Source organism: Macrosteles quadrilineatus, unplaced genomic scaffold (genome assembly GCF_028750875.1).
Source record: "Macrosteles quadrilineatus isolate MER2022 unplaced genomic scaffold, UCM_ALF_1.0 Scaffold_3__2_contigs__length_128488019, whole genome shotgun sequence".
NCBI lineage: Eukaryota > Metazoa > Arthropoda > Insecta > Hemiptera > Cicadellidae > Macrosteles > Macrosteles quadrilineatus.
The window spans coordinates 76,274,027-76,300,395 of record NW_026542596.1 but is presented as its reverse complement, the minus strand read 5'-3'; the positions used below and the strand labels follow the sequence as shown (position 1 = coordinate 76,300,395).

At 36.5% G+C, this 26,369-nt stretch overlaps 1 protein-coding gene across 1 annotated transcript; it reads left to right on the top strand.

Annotated features, from left to right (window-relative positions):
• The first annotated feature begins 250 nt into the window (after positions 1 to 250).
• LOC128990005 (solute carrier family 12 member 9) lies at positions 251 to 25,867 on the top strand. Its single transcript, XM_054412211.1, has 15 exons — positions 251 to 880; positions 1,472 to 1,606; positions 4,407 to 4,541; positions 6,988 to 7,190; positions 8,680 to 8,902; positions 9,685 to 9,954; positions 11,026 to 11,233; positions 17,522 to 17,720; positions 19,297 to 19,542; positions 19,886 to 20,034; positions 20,893 to 21,090; positions 22,404 to 22,521; positions 23,188 to 23,343; positions 23,912 to 24,021; positions 24,990 to 25,867. The coding sequence occupies exons 1-15, from the start codon at positions 604 to 606 to the stop codon at positions 25,168 to 25,170; spliced, it is 2,808 nt and encodes a 935-aa protein (XP_054268186.1). The 5' UTR covers positions 251 to 603; the 3' UTR covers positions 25,171 to 25,867.
• The last annotated feature ends 502 nt before the right edge of the window (positions 25,868 to 26,369 follow it).

The window sequence follows — 26,369 nt, the reverse complement described above, 5'->3', positions numbered from 1 at the left end:
TATAGAAACGTGTTAGTTTATATAATAATAATTAATTTATGTTTAACTATTCATAATTAATGTTTATATTCATTGCTAGAACCAATACCATTCAAGTTACTAAAACAAGAGTACGATGAAGCTTCATGCAAACTAGGGTACGTGTGCCCTAGCTTGAGAAAATAAGCATGTTGAAGTTTTGCAAATCTACTGTATTTGCAAACGTCAAACCAAACCCAAACGAAACGTCAAACAATGCGTCTGCGAGAAAGAAAGAGTTGAGTGTTGAGTGAGGTTCAGTTGAAAGTAGGGAAGAGTTTTCATTCGTTCTCGTTGTTTTATTGTTTCTCAGAAGAGCCAAAAGATCTAAGTGAAACTTCCACTCTTCGTTCAAGAAAAAGTGATAATTGTTCTGTGCTAATCAAACTTTTTAGTGTATTTTGTGCAAATTGTAGTACTAGTTGGACCCCATTACCGTATTCATGTTGTTCTTATAATTTCCGGCAAGAACTAAGTTAAATAGCCCAAAATAAATAACCAGCATAGATTTCCGGGGTAAATAAGACATTTAATAAAAACCAGCTTAGGACTTAAATGAAATTTAAATAACTTAACTCACTCAAAATGTTGGCTCCTACTGAAGGATCTACCAATGATTCAGATATTATTAATTTAGATAAAACGAATGATAAAGCACCATTGATTTTGCCAAGGAGATTTTGGCATGGTTTGGCTGGATTATGTGGATTTAAAAGAAATACAGGGATGTCATCTGAAAATGGTTACGTTGAATTTGGCGGACTTGGTGAAACACCAAGTGGCAGAACTCTTGGGACATTTGCAGGGGTTTTCAGCCCTGTTGCTCTATCAATGTTTAGTGCTTTGCTCTTCCTGAGAGTGGGTAAGTATCTAGTATCCTAAAGTCTTATATTAAACCTGCAGTCTGTTTACGGGCTTTAAGCATACATTTTGAACGTTATATTTATGTTTTTAGTGTGTCAAAATAGGCCAACCTCCACCCCACTTACATCTAGCCTTGGTTAATAATAGGCTTAAAGGCTTATCACAATAACTTTCACAACATCCCTAGGCTACTAGTCCTTGTGTTAAAGGATGTTACCGTACGGTATTGTTTTAACTTAAAAGCCTGGTAGAACTTATATGTACAATTCCACCAGTTAAATCAACTGTTACATTCATTGATATAATAGATTATTCCATAGGGCTATTAGATTCTTAAGCTATTGATATTCCCTAACTAGAATATAATCAACTGAATTTACAACCTGGAAGTGATGGTTAACAAAGATTATAATTGATTTCAACCCCCAACTCCTGTATTAATTGATTGTTGGACAAATGAATTTGTCACATTACGAACTTACCCCAAACCGTTACAGAGAAGAACCACTAAAATGATGTAGACTCCAAAATAAACACAATGAGAGATTAACAAATTTATACAATTTAATCAATATAATATTTGTTACAGGTTTTTTGGTGGGCAACGCTGGTCTTCTCGTAACATTGTTCCAGTTTGCCATTGCTTACGGTATCTTGCTGTTTACTGTAGCATCAATATGTGCAATCTCTACCAACGGAGCAGTGGAGGGAGGCGGTGCTTATTGTATCCTTTAAATGAATTGGTTGCAATGCAAACTTAAATATCGTAAAGCCGTGTTTTACATTACTTTGTTCAAAATATCTTAGTGGAATATGACTAGCATAGACTAATTACCTTGTTTTACAATTAATTCCTTTGCCTGATTATTCCCAACATTTAGTTGGGAATCATCCCGACATTTAACCTAAAATTATTATTGGAGCTGTGATTCAAACTACCCCGAAAAAACAAAAAGATATACGCCTAATAACACTAGTAATAATAGATTTACACTTATACTGTTGACTCACAAGATGGTAAGATGGTAAGTGGGGATCGATTTCCATTGGACACTCCAATCATCATCAGACCCAATAGGAAAATGATTCGCCTAGTTTGATTCGCCTATTGGGTCTGATAATGATTGCAGTGACTCCAATCGAAATTCATCAGCACTTACCACCTATCATATGTATTTACCGCCGTTTGAGTCAACAGGACAAGTGTAAATCTATAATTACTAGTGTTATTAGACGTATATCTTTTTGTCTTTTCAGTTTTAATAACACGTACGGTGCTGATCAAGAAGTTATTCTAACTATGCGTAACATATTGCCAAAATTCCAGTAAAGAGTACAGTAGAGAATTGAGTACCAGTAGTGAGTAAAGAGTTCATTTTATCAATTTGGTTGGAAATGTTATTAACTTAGGCTACTACAAGTGTTACACATATTCCCTTTTACATTTTATTGTCATCATCAGCCTAAATTATGTTTGTTTACTTTGCTAAGATTTTTGTTAATTCAAGAATTATGGTGTCATAAAGTTGGAGGTCAGTTTTCTATCACTATATGTTTAATGAATGCATTTGCGTTAAGTTAATTTTTAGAGATTTCCACTCCTGATTTTTAACCCATTAATGCGAATGAAATACATAATCTTAACTGAAAAATAAAACACAGGTTCAATGAAAAATACAAAAATCCCGGCCTACTCAATATTCTAGGTCTTGGTTAAGGATTACTACACCTAATATACATTCATTTTGTCATTACATTTTAACTATTTATTAAGAAAATCTTTTGCTAAAAAATTATGATATAGGTACATCCAAACTACTAGCTTTAGTAGGAATTAAATTATCACCTAAACCATGAGCCTTGTTTTCAAATTTGGTTGTATTTGAAGTTGCTTGATGTTAAATCCTATTTTAATAATCCTTAACCTACCGTACTTAATATTTGCTCTAAAAAACCTTTTGGTAATGATAAATATATAATGACATATTTACCATTACCATATATAGGCATATAGTTACAAAAAGATGTTATGTACATAGAAAATAATTTACAGATTTAAGTCTATAGGCTACAGGGTTTAGTAAAATAAACTGTAGCCTATCAGCAAACTGACACATACTTTCTCCCATTAGTTTGTAAATTACAGTTTTGAGCGGGTATATCCACTCAAAACTCAAACTCGAAAATGTTGACAAAAACAATACTTTCTCCATAGGTATACTATGTATAGGGAAAGAAAGTAAATAAACCCATACAAAATGTTTATAAAAATATTAAAACACAAGAAAATAAAGCCAGACAATTAATGTTAAAAGAAGTAGAAACGAATAGTTTTATGTCAATTTTATATTCAACTTTGAACTGAACCACCTTTTGTTCTGCATTGTCAGACAATGGGTCAGCTTGTTCCATTTGATAAAATGATAGCTTTGATGATGTCAGGAAACATTGCATTTGTGACAGTGAGACAGTGAGTAAAACCAAACCACCATTGATAAGTATCTTATCAGTGACAACATTGGCCTTCCCGAGCCAAGTTTCTCACAGTGTTTTACCACTAGAACAATGTTTATTTCCAATGAAAATAGCAAATTGAAGCACTCTATCTGAAATCATAGTTTAAATATTTCAAAACCTTTCATCTATGAATCATGTGATGTTACTCATTCAAATCCTATGATCTGTTTCTGTAAAGATAATTAACAATTTTATTCTTTACAAATATTAAATTATAATATCAAAAATTTTACCGTTTAAACTCAATGGACTATCCATCCATTTAATAATTAAATAATGAATATTATAAAAAAAATTCTCCTTATTATATTGTACAAAAATCTAAATTAACAAAACATGTTTTTGGTGGAAACACACACACCCAGTAAGGATAAGAAAAAGTATCAAAATGCCTGGTTTTGAGGTGAAAATATCAAAGAATTAAATTTACCAATCCCGTCAATTTTACGTTGATAACTCAGCAAATAACTGCCTCCACTTATTTTGATCCTGTACACCTTCTTTATCAGCTCTTTACACATATTTTTTGTCCTCATTGTATGTTCAGAAAGTCCTCTACCATTTATTCATGTTTTTGGCCTCTGGACTATCTTTTTAATACAAAAATATGGTTTACATACCTCCTTCAAATAGTCCAAATGAATAAGATTGCTCTAACTTAAATGTTTTGTTACAAAGAAAAACTTTCAATTCATGGCAAACTTATTGGCAACACATCAAAAACACAATTAAAGGAACATGACACAAACATTAAAACAGTATGAATGCACAAACATTTAGATTTTATTGACATAGTGATATTGGTGACAGCTGGTTACCAGTAATAGTTAGTTAAAAGTAGTTAGGGAAGCCTATTGTCTCATGGTAAAATTTAAATCTGAATACCGTACTGGTGCACTGCTTTCCCTTGCTAAAAAAAAACGTACCAAATAACTTGTAATAGACCTTAAAAATCACATTCACCTAATATTTTGTGCAAATACCGATGTTCCTTAACAGAATAATAGTTATGATCAGCAGAACTCTCGGACCCGAGTTTGGCGGGTCGATCGGAACGTTGTTCTTCTTAGCAAATGTTGTGAGCAGCGCTCTCTACATTGTGGGTTGTGCGGAAGGTTTGGTGGAAAACTTTGGACCTGCAGGTAACATTTTTAGTTTTAATGTTTTGAATCATTATTATAACAAAATAATAATCAATAGTTTGTAGTTTGTATTGGTTGTAACCTGTTTGCAACAGTAATTTGTATAAATCTGTGGTCATGTCGAGTTTTGTTCATTCATTTTCCTAGTGTCAGACAATTTGATTTTTATTTCCGTGTAATAGTTATCTTGATATAACCTTTAAGTAAGTGTGAATGGCGAAATAAATTTACCATTTAACTAGACTAATGAACACTTAGAAAGTTTTGGACAGAATGAATAACAAGTGTTTATTGGTAGGCCTACCTATTGTATTATTCTGAAAGTAATTAAAAACTAACTCAAACACTGAAATTATCAAATAAAATTTTCTCTCATCCTATACCTGTTTAAAAATATTCTTATTCAATTTTAACTATATTACTTTATGATTACCGTAACTATTGTTGATAGAAATTTAAATTTTCATGAGATTTATTTCTCGGTAATTTTGAAACATCTTTCAAATTGTTTACTTGTGCTAATAATTAAAGTTGAAAAAACACAAAATTTTGTGTTAATATACAGATTGTCTCTGCATGTTGATTCCAATCATCTTTCTTTTATTTAGACTCATAAATTTTGTATTCCAGGTATACTCTTCGTATATGTTTGCCAAGTGTTTAAATAGGCCTACTATAAAAAAAATATTTTATTATATCATCGCAAATCTTTTAGTTTCATATTTTCAAGCTATTTAAGGCAAAGGCTCCAAATTGTAAAAAAATCTATTCCTATAGCTGGCTTTTGTTTGCAATTTTAGTACATTTATCTAGATTCAAATTATACCTTTTTGATTTTATGAGGTTATAAGTTATTGTGTGAATTCTTTAAGTACACAATTGTAAAACAGTGTAAGTTGGGTCTAAGTAGGGCTTCTAAAACTCAAGTAGCCTGATAATGCTTAAATATTGAATATGAAACATCTGCTGTAGTAAAATCCTATAATATAGGATTTTACTGATAATATTTATAATATTAATAATATTTACTGAGTTAAATTATTACTCAGTATAAACATACAAACTGACAATCGTGTACTAAGTGTTTATCTTGGATTAGTCACACATGTCAAACTATCACCATGACATGCCTCATTGTTTGTTTTTTACTGTTGTGCATCATCATGTCACCAGTGAAAACCATAGAAGATGCAAATTTATTCAAATATAGGTCTTACGTTTATGGTTCAGCATTTGACCTGTATAGATATATTGCTAAATAATCACTTTTATATTTATTTTAGCTAATTTTCCCAGTAAAATTATGACCTGATAGAGCAGATTCCTTTGACTGTCATAGAAGTTTGATTTAATACTAACAGTTGTGTTCACGTGATCACAGTCACATTTTTTCCCAATTTACTTTTGGAGTAGACTTTGTGAAATAGTTTTACAAGTTTGTTAACCGATATCGCAAAACACTAAACCTGGCTCTTAGGGATCTCGTGTGGATTAACGTCCGCACTAGTGAGTACTACGACTATCCGCAGTACTATCCTGGTAATTAGACCAATTCGTAAATTACAAGGAAAAATGTGGTTCGGATTCCACTATAAACTGTAGGTCCCTTAGTTGCCATTAGCTGTATGGGCTATTAATTAACAGCTGTGTCTAAGGAACATGTCGGCCTTAGTCACTAACAAGACTACAAGATCGCGCCACTCATCCTACACTCATCCTTCACTCATATTTGGGTTAAAATACGCACATAGTGGCGTCCCCATCTTAACTAATTGATAATTGATAATTGATCTCACCTTCAATGGCAATGGAAAAAATTGAAATGTGTATAAGATGTCTCCGACTTTTATTGTTGTTGTTATAGGGTTTTGTATTGAAATAAAATGTATTTCTGCCAGAGAATGTTGCCTCGTAGGAATTCAACATCAAATACCTGTTTTGCCATTTAACAACAGGGGGTTTATCTTAATAAATTAAATTTGAAAAAAAAACATGTAGCCTAGCCTAATTTTTACTAGCTAACAAAGAAGTGTAAAAAACAGAACCCCTTAAACGTTTCCTCTCCTTGATTTGCTCTCTCCCTTAAAGACACTTTATTTTCTAATGCTGCGATTCCTTCTCTATACATCGTGCTAGCTAAAAGAAAACCAGTAAACGCTGAATTGTTCTTTGAAATGATACAACACTGTGCTGAAATAAACCCTGAACTCCAACCTATGCCTATTGGGTAACAAATGCTGCTTACATTTTTTATCCTGATGAAAAAGAAAAAGGTGTATTGCTAGCCTAGTAGTTTAGTGTCTTGGACTTCGGTGTGAGAGGTTAAATCCCTGCCTCATCCACAAATATTTTATGACTGGACCGCTTTCTTATAGTATTGTTATTCCGTAACTTAAATTGTCTCCGGTGTAGACAAAAAAGTTTAAAGGAAAAACTTTATTTGCAGGGATCCTGGTAGAAGGTACAGGGCCGTTGCCGGATGGTCACTGGTGGAGATTCCTGTATTGCTCGGTGCTGAATGTGCTGAATCTACTGGTGTGTCTGATTGGTGCCGGGTTATTTGCCAAGACAAACGTCATCATTCTAGCGACTGTCTGCATCTCGCTGGCCTCAACCTTCTACAGCTTCATAGTTCAACCCGCCAGGGAGGTGAGTGTCGGTTAGTCAAGATTATACTTTATTGGATGTGAAGCCGACATATCAGAATCAATACTTGAAGATGAGGACCTTTTCCGTTAATTCATTACCACTAGAGTTAGAGTAATATATTATTAGCAATAGAATTGGTAGTGAGTTAAACTTTGGTTAGGTTAGTATAGAGTTAGAAAAACCTAACCTTACCTAACCTAACCTAACCACATTCCACTAGTGGTAGTGGAAAAGGTCTGAAGACGATGAGTAAAGGAAGGGTGAACGATGATTGAATGAGATAAAAGCCTTCTTCTACTAAGATCAGCTGGTTAAAACCATTATTTAAAATTACAATGATCAAGGACAACTGGGCCTCTTCGAACCATAAAAAAGCTTCAGACTTTTCTCAGGATCAAACCAGTTAGCTACTTATGTTAACCAATATTGGGCGGTGGGAAACAAAGAAGCATAAGTTAATAGCTTTCTAGAGTTTTATGGTTTACCTGTTGTTGGAATGTTTTTTTTTTAGTTAATTTCCTAATAACAAGAGTGTATGGGTTCTGAGTTTGTGCTTAAAAATGTTCTAGAATATAGGCTAAAAATGCCAGAGGCCCTATGTAAGAATATTTTTTAGGTTATAGGCAATTTGTACAATTATTTTGTCACTTCAGAATGATACAGAAACATGTGACTATTGTAATAGACAAATAGAATAAATATAGACTGTCAAAGGAAGGTTCCGGCGCCCACCGCTAGGAGTACCGTGTAGTTAAGGCGCACACCGCTGCAGGCGAGGAGCGCAGTAGCCGTAAATTACCAGCAGACACTGCAGTGGTGTGCGCCGTAACCACACGGCAAACCTAGCGGTGGACGCCAGAACTTATGCTAACCGCAGCACAGCTGACGGTCTATATTTATTATATTTGTCTATGCTCTTGTTCTACCCCCCTAATTTGATCATAACATTTTAAATTAATTCTGTTGAATATATTCAAATTATGGAACCAAACGGTTCAGAGCGGATTCTATCTAAGTTTTAAAGAACGGCAAAAGTTTTTACTATCGTGGTAGCCCAGCTGAAGAATTTAATGATTTACAATGAAGAAATCAATAACATTCTTGTAATTAATTGAACAGTAGCCTAAAGAAGAAAAATAAACATGAATTTGAACTTAGCATTCTCATTATACAGTTTATGTAATTTTTTTGTAATTATTTTAAAGTAATGTGGTGAATTAGCTCCTTAATCAAGTCAGTACATTAAAAAAATTCAATATTGTTTATCATACAACCAATTAAAATGGGAATGAGACATCCATATCAAGGTGGGAATGTTTCATCGGGCCATCAAGGCCTATAACGATAACATAACGATGCAGTGGTCACAAATCTTAAATGATAATGCTACTTCCTTTGATATTACCAAAAGTATATATAAAAATATATACATCCCTTAAATTATTAAATGTTGAGAATAGTTTTACCCAACAACTGCGTCTGTATTCAGATCCCAATCCCAGAAGCTAACCACATAGTGCAGAATAGCACCAATCTGGTGAACGGTTCATTCACCGGACTCTCCGCCGAGACCCTTCACAGCAACCTTTACCCGGACTATGGCAAGGATTACACTAGTGACTCCAAACACCCTGCGGACGTCTTTTTCTCCACGGTGTTTGGAGTGTTGTTCAGTGGAGTCACTGGGATAATGGCTGGAGCGAATATGTCTGGTATGTACAAGAATTCCTACCAAGTTCTCTGTATGACAAAAATCTTGTTGTTCAAAACTTATAACTTAAAATCTTTAGTTGTTTCTGTCATTTAAAATCAGATGATTTTAAGAGGTGGGAAAATGAGATAATGTAGCCTCAAACAACTGCAAATAAATCACACATAATTGCAAATCTTTTTAAAGTTAACTAACTTACCATTTTATAAAAAAAACCTTTGTAGGCCTACTATAGAACATTGATAATACGACTTAATTTGGCAGCCAGTTGGCCGGATTTAGGATAAGGTCGGACCATCAAGAGACCATTTAAATTAGTGAATTAAAGCTATCATTTTTTAGTGAATTTGAAACAGCCAAAGTTACTGCAGAAAGTTAGCAGCCAATAATATCAATAAATAATACAATCTATTAGCGATGGATGACCTTTTTTTATGTGCAGTTAGCATGTGTGCATATGTGAGTTCCATGTTTTGGTCTTCTGATGCGTCGTCACTAGCTAGTACCGGCAGTGCACCATTAAAATCATTGTACCTACTATACAATAATCGGATTTTTGGTACATTAATAAATGTAATTTAATTTGAAGTACAGTACAGTAGAATTGTTCTATACTACATTATTCTTACAAACATACTATTTCTTTTAGTCTCTGCTTTTTTTTTTGGACAGGATTTGGCCGGATTACTGGAGGGTCTGGATTATCAAGGCCTAGTTATACATGTTTAAGATTAGTGTAATGGGAATATTATAATTTAAGAAGAATTTCCGGTACGTTTGCAGGAGAGCTGAAAGACCCGGCCAAGAACATCCCGCGAGGCACACTATCCGCAGTTTTGTTCACGATGGTGTGCTACGTTGTTGTGGCACTGCTAACAGCTGCGTCGTGTTCTCGCTTTCTGCTGCAGAACAACTACATCTTCATGCTGCCTGTCAACGTGTGGCCTCCCTTCATCACTATCGGGATACTGACGGCAACGTTCTCTGCGAGTCTCAGCAACCTCATCGGTTCAAGCAGAGTTTTGGAGGCTCTTGCTAAGGACAACGTTTATGGTGAGTTACACCTTCGACTATGGAAAGTAGACATGACATTCGGTTGTGAAAATTGTAACCAGTTTTGGAGTAAATAAACGTAGTTGAATTGAGTCAACGACTGAGTGCACTGGTGTAAATTACTGATTTGTGTTGAATACGTCAACTTTTTATCCAAGAAAAACCAAAAGGATATAAGAACCATAGTATCTTTTATGTCACATCAACTATCACAGTAACAATTAGGTACTAATAGAGGAAATATAACTCAGACTGTAGCACACTCTGTGGGTCATTCACCTATGTTCTCCTTTAATGAAATAGGCTACAACTGGGAAGTTTTTAAAAGTAATTGCCAATTGGTAACACAGCCGTACTGGCACTTTTGACCCTGAATAAAGAATAAGCCTATAGCCTACTTCACCCATCACTAATTCAAAATGATGATATTACCAGATTCTGTAGATTCTGTAATCTTCAGAAACACTTCTAAATTGTATAAACTTAGCTTGATAATGTGCATAGTGAGTGACAGAAGCCTCTAAAAGTTTTTGCTATTTGACATTCCGAACTTCAATTATCAAAATATGTGTCTTATCAACATTTTAGCCAACCAATTTGGGTGGTAGGCCTACTAATTGTGTTACCCTGTTTTTAGTAAGTATCAAATGGTATGAATAGGAATAAATCCAGCTATCCACTCATAATTAATAAATAAACTCACAACACTCAACCCAACCACAACAACCCACCTGACAAACCTTGAACCACTCCCACAACCATGCTCTCTCAAAAACAATACCCGACGAACCTTACCCTAACCAGCAGCTGCGGCGGAATTACAATTCGTTACTACACTCTTTTGTTATTTACACGTCCCTACCGTTGCCACAATCCTTTCCCTGGCTGAAGAGGATCTGGTCCTAAAACAGTCTCAGACCATTAGGTTTTCAGCTACCTGGACTGGAACTTCACGACGACGATAGGCCTACTACAATGCTTTCTAAGGCGAGTGTGAATTTGGATTTGTTACATTATTTTATTCATGTAAAACTTTGAACTGTGCGCGTGCTCACAGCTGTCTACTTGCAGGTCGTCTGCTGTGCTTTGTGTCCGCGGGGGTTTATCGCAACAACCCCATAGTGGCTGTGTTCGCCTCCTGGGCCCTGGTACAGGTCATTCTCCTCATCGGATCACTTAACCTCATCGCTCAGATCAACTCTGTGCTCTTCCTTCTCTCCTACCTCGCCACAAACTTGGCCTGTCTCGGGTTGGAACTTGCATCTGCGCCTAATTTCAGGTAGGTTTCATATTTTTTGTTGTTGCCTTACTGCCTCTTTATGATGAAAGTATTTTTTAACTGTAATTTTTTGTTTCAAGCTATCTTTATCGATTGAAAAAAAGCTCACAAGAAGAAATTTTCATAGTCCACAGGTTTTTCTGAATCTGTAGGCTTTTTTGTTGTTACTGTAAAACCCCAAAGTATGAAGGTTGACGTGACGTGTGGAAAAATCATAGCTAGAGCTGAAGAAATTATCCAATCCTCATAATCTGGCTAGGACTCTTACGGGTTATTAAAATATATAATGGATGTCTATATCTACAGAAAGCAATGTATCAACTTATTCTGTCAATGTTAAAGCCTATATTTAAAACAACAGATAAAATATTCAATTTTACAAAATTTGATTATAATATAGGTTGGATAATTCAGTGTTTACGGTTTTCCGTTTGTGTGTTAATATTATTTTATTTATTGTTGAGATAACCCTTTTGTTTTGTAATTGGAATTGTGAATGCTCTCCTGGTAACTTTCTAGCGGATAGACGCACTAAAACAAATCATTCTAGTAAAAGGTCATTTAATTTACAGAGAATAGTTAAGTAGTGTAATCCACTAGATTCAAATCAGAAAAACTGTTGTTAAAACTGTTGTTACCTAGGTTGCTAGGATAACAACAAAAATAAACAAATGATTAAAGTAAATACAGAACACATGGTTATTGTGTTAGACAGTTTAGTGGCACCACATTAGCCCCCTGCGGAGTCTGGAAGACCGGGCACTTTAAATTTCACAGTACGACCAGATCGGGTCACGTAAGGCTTGGGTTGGCTTGAGAGTAGGGTCTTGAGTGGGAACACTGTGGAGGGTGGATTTCTGGAATGTTTATTATGGATGGGTGTATGTGTTGAAGGAGTAAGATCTTGCAATAGATACGCGGGCTTTACTCTGTCCAACGTCACCTTCACACGTTTACCACGATGGATTATAGTCATAGTTTTATCATCACGAGATACCACGGGAAACGGTCCAGTATAAGGTGGTTGTAGTGATCGTCTAACAGAGTCATCTCGCAAAAATATGTGAGTACACCGTTTTAACTCCTGAAAAACGAAGGTCTTTGGTTTATCATGCCAAGATGTGGGCACAGGTCTTAAATTTGACATGTGTCGACGTAAGCGAACTACATAGTCAGCCGGGTCCTCCTCACGAGTTGTGTCTTGAGGGAGGTCTAGAAGTTCTCCAGGTAGACGGAGTTGGTGGCCAAAAACTAATTCGGCAGTAGATGCCTGAAGGTCTTCACGATATGCGCTGCGAATGCCGAGTAGTACGATGGGAAGTGCTTCAAGCCATGTTGAATCATTGTGGCACATGAGAGCTGCCTTAAACTGCCGATGGAATCTCTCGACTAAACCATTAGCACAAGGGTGATAGCCGCAAGTTCTGATTCGCTCTACACCGAAGGTCTTTCCAAGGGCACGAAACAATGCTGACTCAAATTGGCGTCCTTGATCAGTTGTGATGCGCAAGGGTGAGCCGTAACAAGAAAACCAGCACATCACCAGAGCCTCAGCTACTTCTTCTGCGGTGATGGTTTTCAATGGATGAACCATCTGGTTCATCTGGCCATCTGGTGTAGCGGTCGATAGCTGTTAGGCAATATTTGTATGGTCCGGATGGTGGAAGTGGTCCAATGATGTCAATGTGAACATGATCAAATCTTGATGATGGGAGTGAAAACGATCCATGGGGTGTAAATACATGACGGGAGATCTTAGCACGTTGACATTTCTCACAGGCTCGGGCCCAGTTTCGACAGTCTTGTTGAATTCGGGGCCAAACAAAGCGATTAGAAACAAGTTTTGCCGAAGCTTTGATGCCAGGGTGACTTAGATTGTGTATAGAATTAAAAACTGAGCGTCTAAGGGGCTCAGGGACAAAGGGTCGTTGTACTGAAGTGGTTGTGTCACAGTATACATCAAGGTCTGTTCCAGGAATTTTGACAAGCTTCAAATTAAGAGATGTCTCTCCCTTAAGGATCTCTTGTAGCTCAGGGTCAGAGTCTTGATGATGTGCCAAAGTTTTGGCATCTACAATGCTGGGAGCCGTAGTTGACAATGAATCTACACGAGAAAATGCGTCAGCTACTAGGTTGGCCGATCCAGAAACATGCCTTATGTCTGTAGTGAATTGTGAAATGAATGTTAGTTGGTTTTGCTGAACAGGAGGTAGTTTTTCACGTTTTTGACTGAAGGCAAATGTTATTGGCTTGTGGTCTGTGAAAACTATGCAATGATTTGCCTCAAGGTAGTGACGAAAGTGACGAATGGCGGCATATACAGCGAAAAGCTCACGGTAATAGGCTGGCCAAAGGGATTGTTTTGGTGTCAGTTTCTGTGAAAAGAAAGAGAGAGGTTCCCATGTTTTATTGTCAACCATCTGCTGGAGAGCAGCTCCTACATGGGTACTCGAGGCATCACAGAACAATGCGAGAGGGGCCTTGTGGTCAGGGTGAACAAGCAAGGTAGCATTGGAGAGATGTTCTTTGCAGGATAAGAATGCAGCATCCAATTCAGGAGTCCAATTTACAGGTTGGTTTCCACGTAGAGATGAGAGGGCATCATGGAGAGCTGCTTGTTGCTTGGCTGCTGAAGGAATGAATCTGCGGTAGAAATTCAACATGCCGAGAAAACGACGCAAACCTTTTGCAGTAGAGGGACGGGTGAATTGTTGCAGAGCCTCAACACGTTCAGGAAGTGGTCGAGTACCAGCAGATGATACCTCATATCCTAGGAAAGTAACCTTTGGAGCTTTCAAAACAGTCTTATTTACGTTAACGAGTATGCCATAATCAGAAAACCGATTGAATAGAGTTCGTAGATGGGCTTCATGTTCAGTCTCATCCTTAGAGAAAACTAAGACGTCATCTATATAAGGAAAGCAGAAGTCTAAACCAAAAACTACTTCATCGATGAAACGCTGAAAAGTTTGTCCTGCGTTGCGGAGGCCAAAGGACATGAAGGGGAATTCAAACAATCCAAAGGGGGTTGTAATGGCTGTCTTCGGGATGTCTTCAGGGTTGACAGGGATTTGTGTGTAGGCCTTCACTAGGTCGATCACAGAGAAATACTTGCAACCTCTGAGAGAATGGGTGAAATCGTGGATATGTCTAACAGGATATCTGTCAGGAATAGTCCTAGCGTTGAGAGCACGGTAGTCTCCACAGGGGCGCCATCCATCAGGTTTCTTAGGGACCATGTGAAGGGGTGATGACCAAGGTCCATCAGATCGACGTGCAGTACCATCGGTGAGCATGGCATCAAACTCGGCTTTGGCTATAACAAGCCGATCAGGGGCGAGTCGACGTGGACGAGATGAAACTGGGGGGCCAGGGGTCGTTTTGATGTAATGCAAGGTTGAATGGAGCACTTTCCTTGGTGTACCAGAGGGTCGGGTAATCATGGGAAATTCTGCCAGTATTGATGAAGTTGGAGAATTGGGTGTGATAGTTTTGATGCTGAAATGAGGGATTGAGGTACATTGACAAAGAACAGAAAGGTTTGTTACACTGTCAATCAACCGTTGATTACGACAGTCAGGAAGCAATCCAAAGTGTGCTAAAAAGTCAGAGCCTATAATCGCTGTATTAACATCAGCAATGACAAAATTCCATGTAAAAGCTCGTCTCAGCCCTAAGTTTAATGTTAATGTCATCATACCGTAGGTGTGAATGGCAGAGTTGTTTGCTGCACGAAGTTCATATTCTATATGCTTTTGGTTCTTACAAACGAATGATTTAGGGAGGCAGCATATGTCGGATCCAGTGTCAATCAAAAATTTTGTATTAGTTGTACGGTCGACGATTTGTAGGCGGCGCCCTCCAGCTTGGCAGTCAGCTGACGCCATCACTGGCTGCCTTTGGAGTTTGTCGGAGAAGTGAAATTGCATGGTGGAATGCACTTCTCAGCTTGATAGCCAAAACGCTTGTGGTACCAGCATAGATTGGTTTGCTCTGTAGTGTCAGAGGAGCTACCTGCGTGATAACGACTACTAGACAAACTCCTCTGACGTGACCTAGGTCGCCTGTCACGTAGGGAATCAACATCTTTACGCATATTTTTCATTTGCAACTCCAAAGCAGATAATTTTGATAAAACTTCAGTTAATTTTGGGTCATCAGAAAATGAAGATTTAGGATTTGGTGAATTAACGGCATTCAAAGATGTAGGCATACTAGTGAGAGAATGGCAAAAAGATGCGTTAGGTTGGACTGCTAGAATTTTGTCGGCAGTAATTGCAAGTGTGTCAGATTAGGCACTTGTTTGGACTTGCAAAATACTTTGTACATGAGCAGGAAGTCTCTGCATCCAAATAGTTTTCAGTAAACTATCTTGGATTGTGGTCGAACCTACTAGTGATCGAAGGTGGCGTAGGAACTGAGAAGGAGTTTTGTCACCTAGTTCCTCCTCCATCAACAACTGACGAATGCGTTGCTCCTCAGATAGAGACAACCGTCTGATTATTTCAGACTTAAGAGTAGAGTAAGGAGTTTCAACAGGTGGATCTATTATAAGATCCTCCACTTCATTAGCATAGCGCTCATCAAGATGTGAAATTACATACGAGTATTTAGTTGTTTCACTCGTAATGTGAGCCAGTGTAAACTGAGCCTCAACTTGGGCAAACCAGAGCCTTGGTTTCTCTTTCCAGAATGGTGGAAGTTTTATGCTTACCCGGTGGATGTGATGATCTTCATGTCGTTCGTCGGAATGGGCTGTATGATCTGGCTGATGCTGTGGTAGAACTGGTGGAAGATCAGGTAGGTTGGCTTCTTGAGGATGTACAGAAATGTGATTTTGTTCTTGTCTTCCATTCAAATCTTGAAGTTGTCTTTGTAGGTTGGCATTCTCACTCTCTAATTGAGCTAAGCGCTCCAAAAGTTCTTGGTCCATGGTGTAAAACGATAATTTGGGGAAAGGTGAAAAATAAATGAAGTTTTGGTAGAAGGTTGAAATTTAATGTAGGAAAAACATCAATTTAGTTTGAAATAATTTACTTGTTAGTCGGGGTCACCATTTCTAGCGGATAGACGCACTAAAACAAATCATTCTAGTAAAAGGTCATTTAATTTACAGAGAATAGTTAAGTAGTGTAATCCACTAGATTCAAATCAGAAAAACTGTTGTTAAAACTGTTGTTACCTAGGTTGCTAGGATAACAACAAAAATAAACAAATGATTAAAGTAAATACAGAACACATGGTTATTGTGTTAGACAGTTTAGTGGCACCACAAGGGCTTTATTCTGCATTTAACTTGCTAAAGGCACGTCTTTTCAACTGCCGATTTTAGCCGCCAAAAACAGCTGCAGGATAGTCAATTTTGTGCGAGTATTTTAACCACAGAATTTTCCTTGCCGAATTCAGGAGCAAGGAAAACCTGCCTTTAGGTTGATTTTGAATTTAACTAGTTTATTTTCCACATCAAGAAACAATGGAATTTTATTTCCTTCCATATTTTCTTGTGTATTAAATTACCGGTAAAATCTTCTTGCAAAATTGATTGCATTTCGAATTTCTCAAAATCGTGATTGTAACCTAAAAAATTGAGAAATTTTGTGTTTTGAGGTTCAAAAATGTAAAAAATCTATTTTTCTTTACCCCATAAAACCCCGTTCCCATGGTCCGATCATGCTAGTTTGCAAACTCATTCAAGTTTATCCCGCCTTACACCTTCAAACCAAATTTCATAAAAATCGGACAAAATTACTCGAGTTATCACATTCACGGACGTATTTATTTAAATATAAAATCTATATATATAAAAATTTGAACGAATAGTGTTTTTGGCCTCTAGGGACATCAAAATGAAAAAGTATATCGGTCCCGACTCCAGGTCTTACTGTGCCACCTACGGTAGTAGCTACTTCCCTATAGGGAAATTCTATAACAAGTTTTACCTCAATATTTTGGGATGTGGAATCTGACCCCGTCCTCAGGTGAGAGTCCTTAACACATATCAAATATTCAATATTAGTATCAAATATCAATATTAGTAAACAAACCCTGCTAAATCTGGAAAACCATATAGAATAACCACACAGAAAGCCTGAAACTATTCAATAGGTTAAAACAACGGTAGGGAAATGAGGACAGGATCAGATTCCAAATCCCAAAGAATTGTAAAAAATGGTTCCTTACAAATTGGAATAGAAAATCCAAAGATCATTGTGTTAGCTTCGCCTGCTACTAACCCTGATGTACATAATTGTTGTTATGTCAGTTAATAAATCGTTGATTGTTGTGCAGGCCCTCCTTCAAGTTCTTCACCTGGTACACAGCTTTCTTTGGACTGGTGGGGACTCTGATCATGATGTTCATCATCAACCCCCTGTATGCGTTCAGCAGCATCTTGCTGTGTGTGCTGCTGATTCTTCTGCTGCATCTCTTCTCTCCTTCCCGCAGTGCTGACTGGGGCTCCATCTCTCAAGCTCTTATCTTCCATCAGGCAAGTCAAACCTATTTATGAATGTTGCAGATTCAATGTTTGTCTTAGAAACAAGTGGATTGCTAGTTTTCATTTGTTATTCCCCAAATTGTTGGAAATTAGAATACTGTTGGGACACTTTAATATTGAATATAGCTAACAATGCTAACATTACTACATCTTCTAATTAAAATAGAATTCTTCTTAACTCTAGTACAGTGATAATGCTGCAACGCTCTAGGGCTAGCCTAGTAAGGTGAAAGCGCTCAGTACCGAGCTAAAGCTAAACTTTCATATTTATTACAACTTTAATATTTAACACTAGCTGTAACCCGCGGGCTTTGCCCCGTTTAACTTCTTAATTTTCAAGATTATCTCGTTCGCATGGCTCAATCACGTCCTGGTTGAAGTTTGTTCGCTACGCTCACTCACCTTTAGGTTGGAGTTCGTTCGCTACGCTCACTCACCTTTAGGTTGGAGCTCGTTCGCTACCCTCACTCACCTTTAGGTTGGAGCTCGTTCGCTGCGCTCACTTGCCTTCAGGTTAGCTCGTTCGCTACGCTAACTCGCCTCCAGGTTGAAGTTCGTTCGCTACGCTCACTCACCTTTTGGTTGCAAATTAGCTGTTGTCGCTGTTGTCATAAATGTAAAAGAAATAATAGTGCTGCACCCTGTTGGTAATCCTTGTAACTTTAATGCTATTGAACATCATAGAACAGAACCAACTTGTTTAATTGAAACAGCTGTTAAGATTCAATAATTCCATTTCTCATAAGGTTAACATGGGAAACTCCAGAGCCACTGGGGCGGAGCCCGAAAGGATTTTTGAAATAAGAATATGCCTATATGTTAATCGGGAATGTGAGCTATCATCATGCCAAATTTCAGCCCAATCCGACCAGTATTTTTCGAGTTTACTTTTCCCATACACACATACACACATACAGCAACCACCTCTTTTTTATAATATTATAGATAGATAGATGTCACCACTGTTTTGTTGTTAACATTGCTAGTCACATTGTATTGTCTTATTAATGCCAACTGATATTTTGTTTTGTTTCATTGTTAAGTCAAGTAATAGATTGGCTCATTACTTAGGCAGTTTTGTTCTTCTCTTTTTTTTGTCACCCTTCATATCACTCTTCCAATGTTGCTCAAATTTGTATTTAAAGATTTTAAATACAGTACTGCAATAATTGTCAAAGTTTTTTGTTTATATTGTACTACGTGGTTTTGAAGTGTTTCCTTTATTTTTCGATTGTATCAACTTCTGTTAGCTCAGACTTTCTTGGTCTGTACCATGGTTCGGTCTGGGAGAACTGTGCTTGTAATTTTATGAGATAAGTTTATCACTCTTTTTATAATATAGTAATTTTCTCAACTTCTGATCATAATTTAAATTTTACACCTTAAATGAGTTGACACAAGACAGACACAACAATTTTGTGCTGTTTATTTGTAGGCTAATCCAAGCAGCAGGAAGATTATCCGGTAGTGAAATCTTTTGCCATAGTAAAAACACATTTTTATAACAGTAGTTTTAAAATCAATTGTCAGGCATTATAGTTTTAATAGATTTGAATTGCAATTTCAGGTGAGAAAGTACTTGCTGATGCTGGACTCCAGGAAGGATCACGTCAAGTTTTGGCGTCCCCAGATCCTGCTGATGGTGGTCAATCCACGGTCGTCCTGTGCGCTCATAGACTTTGTCAACGTGTTGAAGAAGAGTGGTCTGTATGTGCTGGGACATGTCAAGGTGGGACCAGAGTTTGCAGACCTGGAGACAGACCCGACGTTAGTGGAGAGCAGTCACTGGCTGTCCCTGGTGGATCATCTGAAGGTATTCATTGTGTTACTCTTAGTTACAGGAAAAACATTGTGATTTTAATAGTTCGCTAAACACATGGATGTTGAACAAAAGCATCAATAACCTACCACCGATGTTTAGAAAACATCGGCTGGCAATGCTCATTCCTTCTCCAAAGGTATCAATCAATACATCCGATCTTGAAGAGTTTTTTAAAGGAAAGATAATGAAACCTTAATGTTTTATGTGTATCTAGAACGGCCTACATAGCTTTTGGGCAAGCCAGCAGTGTCCATAGTAAATATAAGGTTCTATGCCAAATGACTTTTGCATAAGTAAGAACAAATTGATTAGAAGAGTCTTTGTCTGTGGACAGGTAAAGGCCTTCATTGAGCTCACAGTGGCTCGTAGTGTGAGAGAAGGCATGCATCATCTCATCAGAATATCGGGTATGGGAGCCATGAAGCCTAACACCATCGTGCTGGGCTTCTACGATGAAGAACAACCCAAAGACTTCTTCCTAAGGTAAACAGTCTTATCTTAACTGCGGCGTTGAAAAAATTTAAAATTGGATATTGTATTCAACTCTGAATTGTACAGTTATAAATGTTATCATTAACTTCTTTCATTCTAAAATCTGAAACTGGTTTTTATAAGTGTTTGTTGACCGCTAAACATACGTTCATGATAATGAACTGTTTTCATACAGATTGTACCCTACTCGTAGGTTAAAATCTAACTAAACACAAAAAATCTAAATAAAACACAAACATAGGCCTACTATGGTTAAGAGAAGTAATATAAACTAGTTTAATCTGTATTAATAATTACTTTCATTACTAATGAAAATGGAATTCCACATTAAAATAGAGATTAGTTATATTTATTAGTTGAATAGCTCTGCTGAACAACGTTGCAAGTGACAAAAGTCAATATTTTCAGAAAACATTCTGGCCGTTCTAATGCCAACACGGTCAGTATCCCACTTATTCAATCACTTGTTAGTGCTGCCAACCTATGTATTTTCTTAAAGAAATATCCCATGCAGTAGAGAATGTTATTTGGATCATTGTTCTTTATGAAACCCAATTTCACAAAACATATCGCTTGCAACGTTGTTCAGCAAAGATGTTCAATTATTTACTTTTAATATTTTGCTTGAAAATTATACTTTAGTCTTAAAATTATAGTAGTTTATACTTTTCCCTATCCACAATGAGTTTCAGGGGTCAATAAATAATATAATTTTTTATTTTGCAAGATTTACTTTTGTTGCGTGAGGTTGTGTTCGGAACATCTTAACTTCAAGAAATCAGGCAACTGTGATAACAAAAAATACATTGTGTATGCTATTCTTCTAATTCTTATTTGAAATGTTTGCAGAGCGGAATCCCCTTACCGCACAAACCGGTTCCAAGAGGAGTTCCACGGAGGAAGTTTGTTTCCGTTGCGTAAAGATGCCTCGGAAAAGCAACTCTCTGGCTCGGAGTACATCTCGCTGATCAGCGACGTGCTGCGGATGAAGAAAAACGTCTGTTTGTGTCGACACTTTCACAACCTGGACAAGTTTTCTGTCGCTCAGTAAGTGTGGTTTTTGCCTTACTATATTTATATGCAACCTGTCTCAGCCACAAAAATAACATTCAACTAAACAGCACAAGAAAATAAAAATACCCCCGCCGCAGCAAACATGTTGACTAAGCAAATTTACATTTACCTGGCTAGATTTTAACTAAAATCATTCTAAAATATCCCCTTAAAATTGTCAGATTAATTTCCTATCCAAATAAATTTAATTTCAAAGAGTACTTAGGTTTGCTCCTACTGAGAAGGTAATGAGGTGTTTTTTTTTTTCATGAAACGATTGCTTAGTAAAATGAATAATGTTGCCAAATTTGATTAAAATAATATCCATATGAATAACAATTTTAATTTATGGTTAAGGGTGTAGCATAGAGCACAAGGGCCTAGGTTTTTAGGATTTTTTTGAGAGGATAGCAGGCTTACCTGAATGGGAAAGAGTCCAAACTGGCACAGGAAACACAAAACTTTACAACTATATACACAAAACATTAGAATATTTCACTGTCACTGACAGCATTTTCAACTGGACTCGTTCCCATGCAGGTAATCCTGCTATCCTCTCAAAAAATCCTAAAAAATTTTTAATTTACACTTTTTAAATTTTTTTACATAACTATTAGGCATACAAAAATGCTTCAAATACCAAGTTATTATTTTTTTTAAGCTCTACAAAATGGTTTGGAAATGAAATTTCATCAAAATCGGTCCATTAACGGAGGTTTTTAGCCTATAACCTTTAAAACGAAAAAACTGAAATGTATTATAGACAAAGAAAGAGAAAGAAGTGACCTAACAAAGAGTTGCACAGGGTTCGGCGTTAGTGCCGTTGACGCTACACAAAATAAACTACAAATACACTAAACTACGATTTACAATGCCCGTCTGTTAGAAGTAGATTGAGGAAATAGTCACCAGTCTACAAGAGCTGTTTGAACTAGTGATGTCATTGCAAGAAGAAAAATACAATAACAATTGGAAGTATAATAAATAAAAGTTTTCATGGAAAGTTGTAGAATTGCAGTATATAAACAATGCATAGTTGATCTTCAGTCAGGTAACCTTAATATCGTAACTTTAAATCCTAAAAAGAAATAACTATTTATGCAAATGATAAATTTTCCTTATTCAAAACCAACCTTCCTCCCTTCATTTGGGTTCAGACTTAAGAGTCAAGAGAGATACTACTGTAGCGATATTTATTTAATGTTATGATTTTTTACTCTTAACGTTAACTGCAATATAGAACATGGAGAGAAAGGTAGTGTTTCCTTACTACAAATTGGACTGTTAATCTTGTTATTTGTTGACAGACAGGGAAGATACCGGTTCATAGATGTTTGGCCGGTCAACTTCTTCAACCCTAATTCTGAGGATCCGTTTGATACCAGCAGTCTGTTCATGCTGCAACTTGCCTGCATCATTCAAATGGTAATGATTAATATGTTAAGTTGTTTCAGTTAGTAATCATTAAGTTTTAAGTTGTTTTATTTATTGAAATATGCTTAGTCTATTTTGGAAGAAAGAGCATTTGGTTCAGGAATACATTTGGAAAGAATGGATTGAAAACTAACTTAGTAAGAGTTCCAGACAGTTTACAGCAAACAAAAAGTTAGTTTCCTTGTAGCAGCAAACCTAGGTACTGGTTAAACAATGTTATTTAAATGGATTTGATTGAAACTCAATTCAGACAAATGGAAATTCACTTAGTCAGCAGGTTTGCTGCGGCGGGGGTATTTACATTTTTTCAAATTAATTATAACTACGTTAATTATGAGCCAATTTTTGTTGACTGTAGTTTGATTGGCTGTAGTACAATAAGGACAATGTTATTGTTTAGTTACAAAATGTAATTTTTTTATTTTCTCAAGCTAAGTATTATATTTTTGTAGTAATTGAATGGTGTCAGTTTTGTTTTTATAGGCTTTAAATGATGGGTTCTGGTTGATGATAAATAAAAAAAAAAATCAACTCCACATTTTAACTTAGCACTCAAACTGCTTAGTGTTAACAATTTTTCTAGTTTTTATTGAAATTCATGTATTTAAGATTAAATTTCTAAACATTCAAACTGCTGGTTTTTCATGTTGTATCAAGGTTCAAGGCTGGAAGCACCTGAAGCTGAGAGTGTTTCTGTGTGACGGACGGACAACTCATATCACAGACCTCACGGACTTCCGCAACCAGAGAAGCAACGAGCTCAGGTTCAAGCAGCAACTGCAGCAGTTGCGCATCTCTGCTTCTATACATCAGGTATCATCAAACATACCCGACGATGAAACTGTCTTGTATTTATGTAAAGAACGTAATTTAGTTTGTTCTTAAAGTTTAGCTCAGACACGGTCAACATTTTTAAACATTTTCTAATTTGAATGGACATTCAATACCCAGATTTTCCTCTGTACTTATTTTTACAGGAGACGCTTGCTAATGCGTTATTTAGTTCAGGACTTTGGTGTTTGCTGATTTTAGAATGTCTTTGGTTATTGAACGGTTGAAAAAAACGGAAATAACGCTAAATAAAGAATTTGACTGATGCCTGCCAATTGCTACTACCAAAGTCTGAATGATCATTCCCAACATCTGCCAATCATTGCCGATGTATGACGATCACTACAAAAGTTTGCACAGCATTAAAAAATTACTCAGACCGATTATTGAAAGTGCCAAAACTTCAGCTGCCGGATTAGTGGGCTTTCGCTTTGAAGTGTTGGGACATAGGTTCACTCCTGTGTAAAGGTCTAATCAACCAACTATTCTTGTCCGTGATTCTTTTCAACAACATTTGTTGGGCTTTTAAAACATTGCATGTGTCCGTCAGGTGGCAGATTGGTCCAGATTGCTGGCGTCTCTACGGGGAGGCTGCGTGCTGCAGACGACGGATGACGTGCAAGTTGTGGCTGACAACATTTCAAGAGCTTATCTACTGAAGTAAGAACATACTATTGTTTGTATAAACTTACAACTGCGTTTTTATGTTCTCCCTGAAATACAACTAAAACACTACAATATTGTAATTTCTCTTAAAATTTATGTTAATTTCATACTAAATGTCATGCAAATCAGTCAACATTTACGTATTCAATTAAAGTTTGTATAGACCTATTTGATTGTTGCAAATAAAAATATGTAAACATAGGGGGATTTGTGCGAAATTTGGTATCCAATTGACTGGGGTTTTACTATGAACTACGATATCAATTTGTTTTAATGTATTTTATAATATTCAAGAAATTTTCTTGTCTTTATTGGGCTTCCCAGTCCCTTTAATTGGGTGCGGGTTGGAGGTTAAAATGTGTTTATGCACACTGAGATGCTCAATGTCCTCTCGGTAGTGCCGGTCTCCCGCGGGCTCAATGGAACACCAGTTAAATAGCTACTTCCCTATAGGGAAATTTGCTAAAACTCCCTCATATCCTAGGACACTAGCCTGGAACTGTTTGGCACATTACTTCGGGCTAGGCCTTTTAACTATGCCATTAGGACTTTCCTTCTTGATTTCCTCCGAAGGCTAAGGCCATTCTAGATTGAATTTATTAGCCCATAGTATTGCCTTGGTGAAGAGCTTGACACATTTTCAGGTGCCTTTTAGTGTGAACCAGTCTAGCGGTAGTAATAAAGGATCAGCTGCTAAATGGCGAACAGTAGGCCTACCTGTCTTGTGACACAGCCCAAATCTTTGTTCACCATAGGCAGTCCAAAACTATAGTTTGTTCAAATAAGGAAGACGATCAGGGATTTGGGCCTACGTGTGGCCATTGAATAAGGTTTGTATTTATTGGCCGCAAGCATGTCTCATCCCAGACTGCCTTCCTTATTTGAACAAACTATAGTCAAAGCTACAACAAAATCACTTCTATTCCACAACGTTGAATAAATGTAAATTGTTATGTTTCCAGCGTGAACCAAATCATGCGGCTGCAGTCTGAGCAGACGGCGTTGACGTTTGTCTACCTTCCCCCGCCACCTCAGGTGAAGATCAGCAGCCAATACCTACAGTGCTTGACAGAACTCACGGCTGACCTACCTCCCACGGTGATGGTGCATGGGGTCAGTGCTGTCACTTCCACCACCCTCTAGAGTCCAACTAGCCTGTACTTTCCAAAATGTGCTTTTACATCTTTTTAAAATCGTTGAGCGTTTTGCAAAACGTATTAGTGGTGTGATATGTTTTAGTGGCTCTATCATCACAGGTCTTCCGTAGGTTCGCCAATTGAATAATTGATGTTTTGTTTCCTCGACTCTGTGATACTATATTTACCTTTATTATTGCTATTTTGAATTATCATACAGAGAAACCTCTTGAAACCGTCTCTCACCCGATGACTGTTTACGGAATAGATGAATAATATAAATTACTTATAGATTACATTTGATTGTAGATTGGGAAAATTACAATAATTTTAAAAAAGAACAATACAGTGTATGTGAATTACACATAATTTTATTTACAATGTTTACTTGCTGATACATGCACTGTATATTATTGAAAAACTTATTTAAAAAATTTACTGTAAAAATAAAGAATCATGAATTTTTTTGGTGACGAATAACAGAGGTTGATCGATAAAAATGTGATAATTTATCGATATTCTTCTGTATGTATTTCATTAAGTAATCCTATTTTAACCTAGAGCATTCCTTTATTTTTAATTTAAAACACCGACTATACTGATTTTATTATATACTATACTAAGGTTTTGTATACAGACTTGTATCAGTGTTTTATACAAATGTGTATGTGTAAATGCCATATATTTTAATAATGCTTTCCAGTATGAATAAAAATATTGATAGTATTCTTAATGTGTTATTTAAATTTCCTTGCAATATTATACAAGTGAAATATTTATTGTAAACTAGCAGAGTACCCGTCCTTCGTACGGGATTGGCATATAAGTATAAAATGCTTAGTACAGTTATACTCAAGCTTTGCGTTTGCGATGGGGGAGGACACAGTATTATAAAATTTGCTTCTTTAAATTTACGGTATACTATAGTATAACACATCTACCATAGCGATAATGTTCTACCACTTCGCCCAAACAATATAGAAAAAAGTAAATTATTTAAGAGTCACAAAATATCACAAATTATTCGTGAAATTAAAAACATAAACATAACACTATTAACAGACAGTTATCATTGCGTATAAGTTTTTTGTTGCTGCTTAATTCAAATTAGCTGTTTTTATAAATGAAAAAAAATAATAGTGCTGCACCCTGTTGGTAAATCTTATAACTTTTAATGCTTTGCATTTCACAGAACCAACCTTTTTA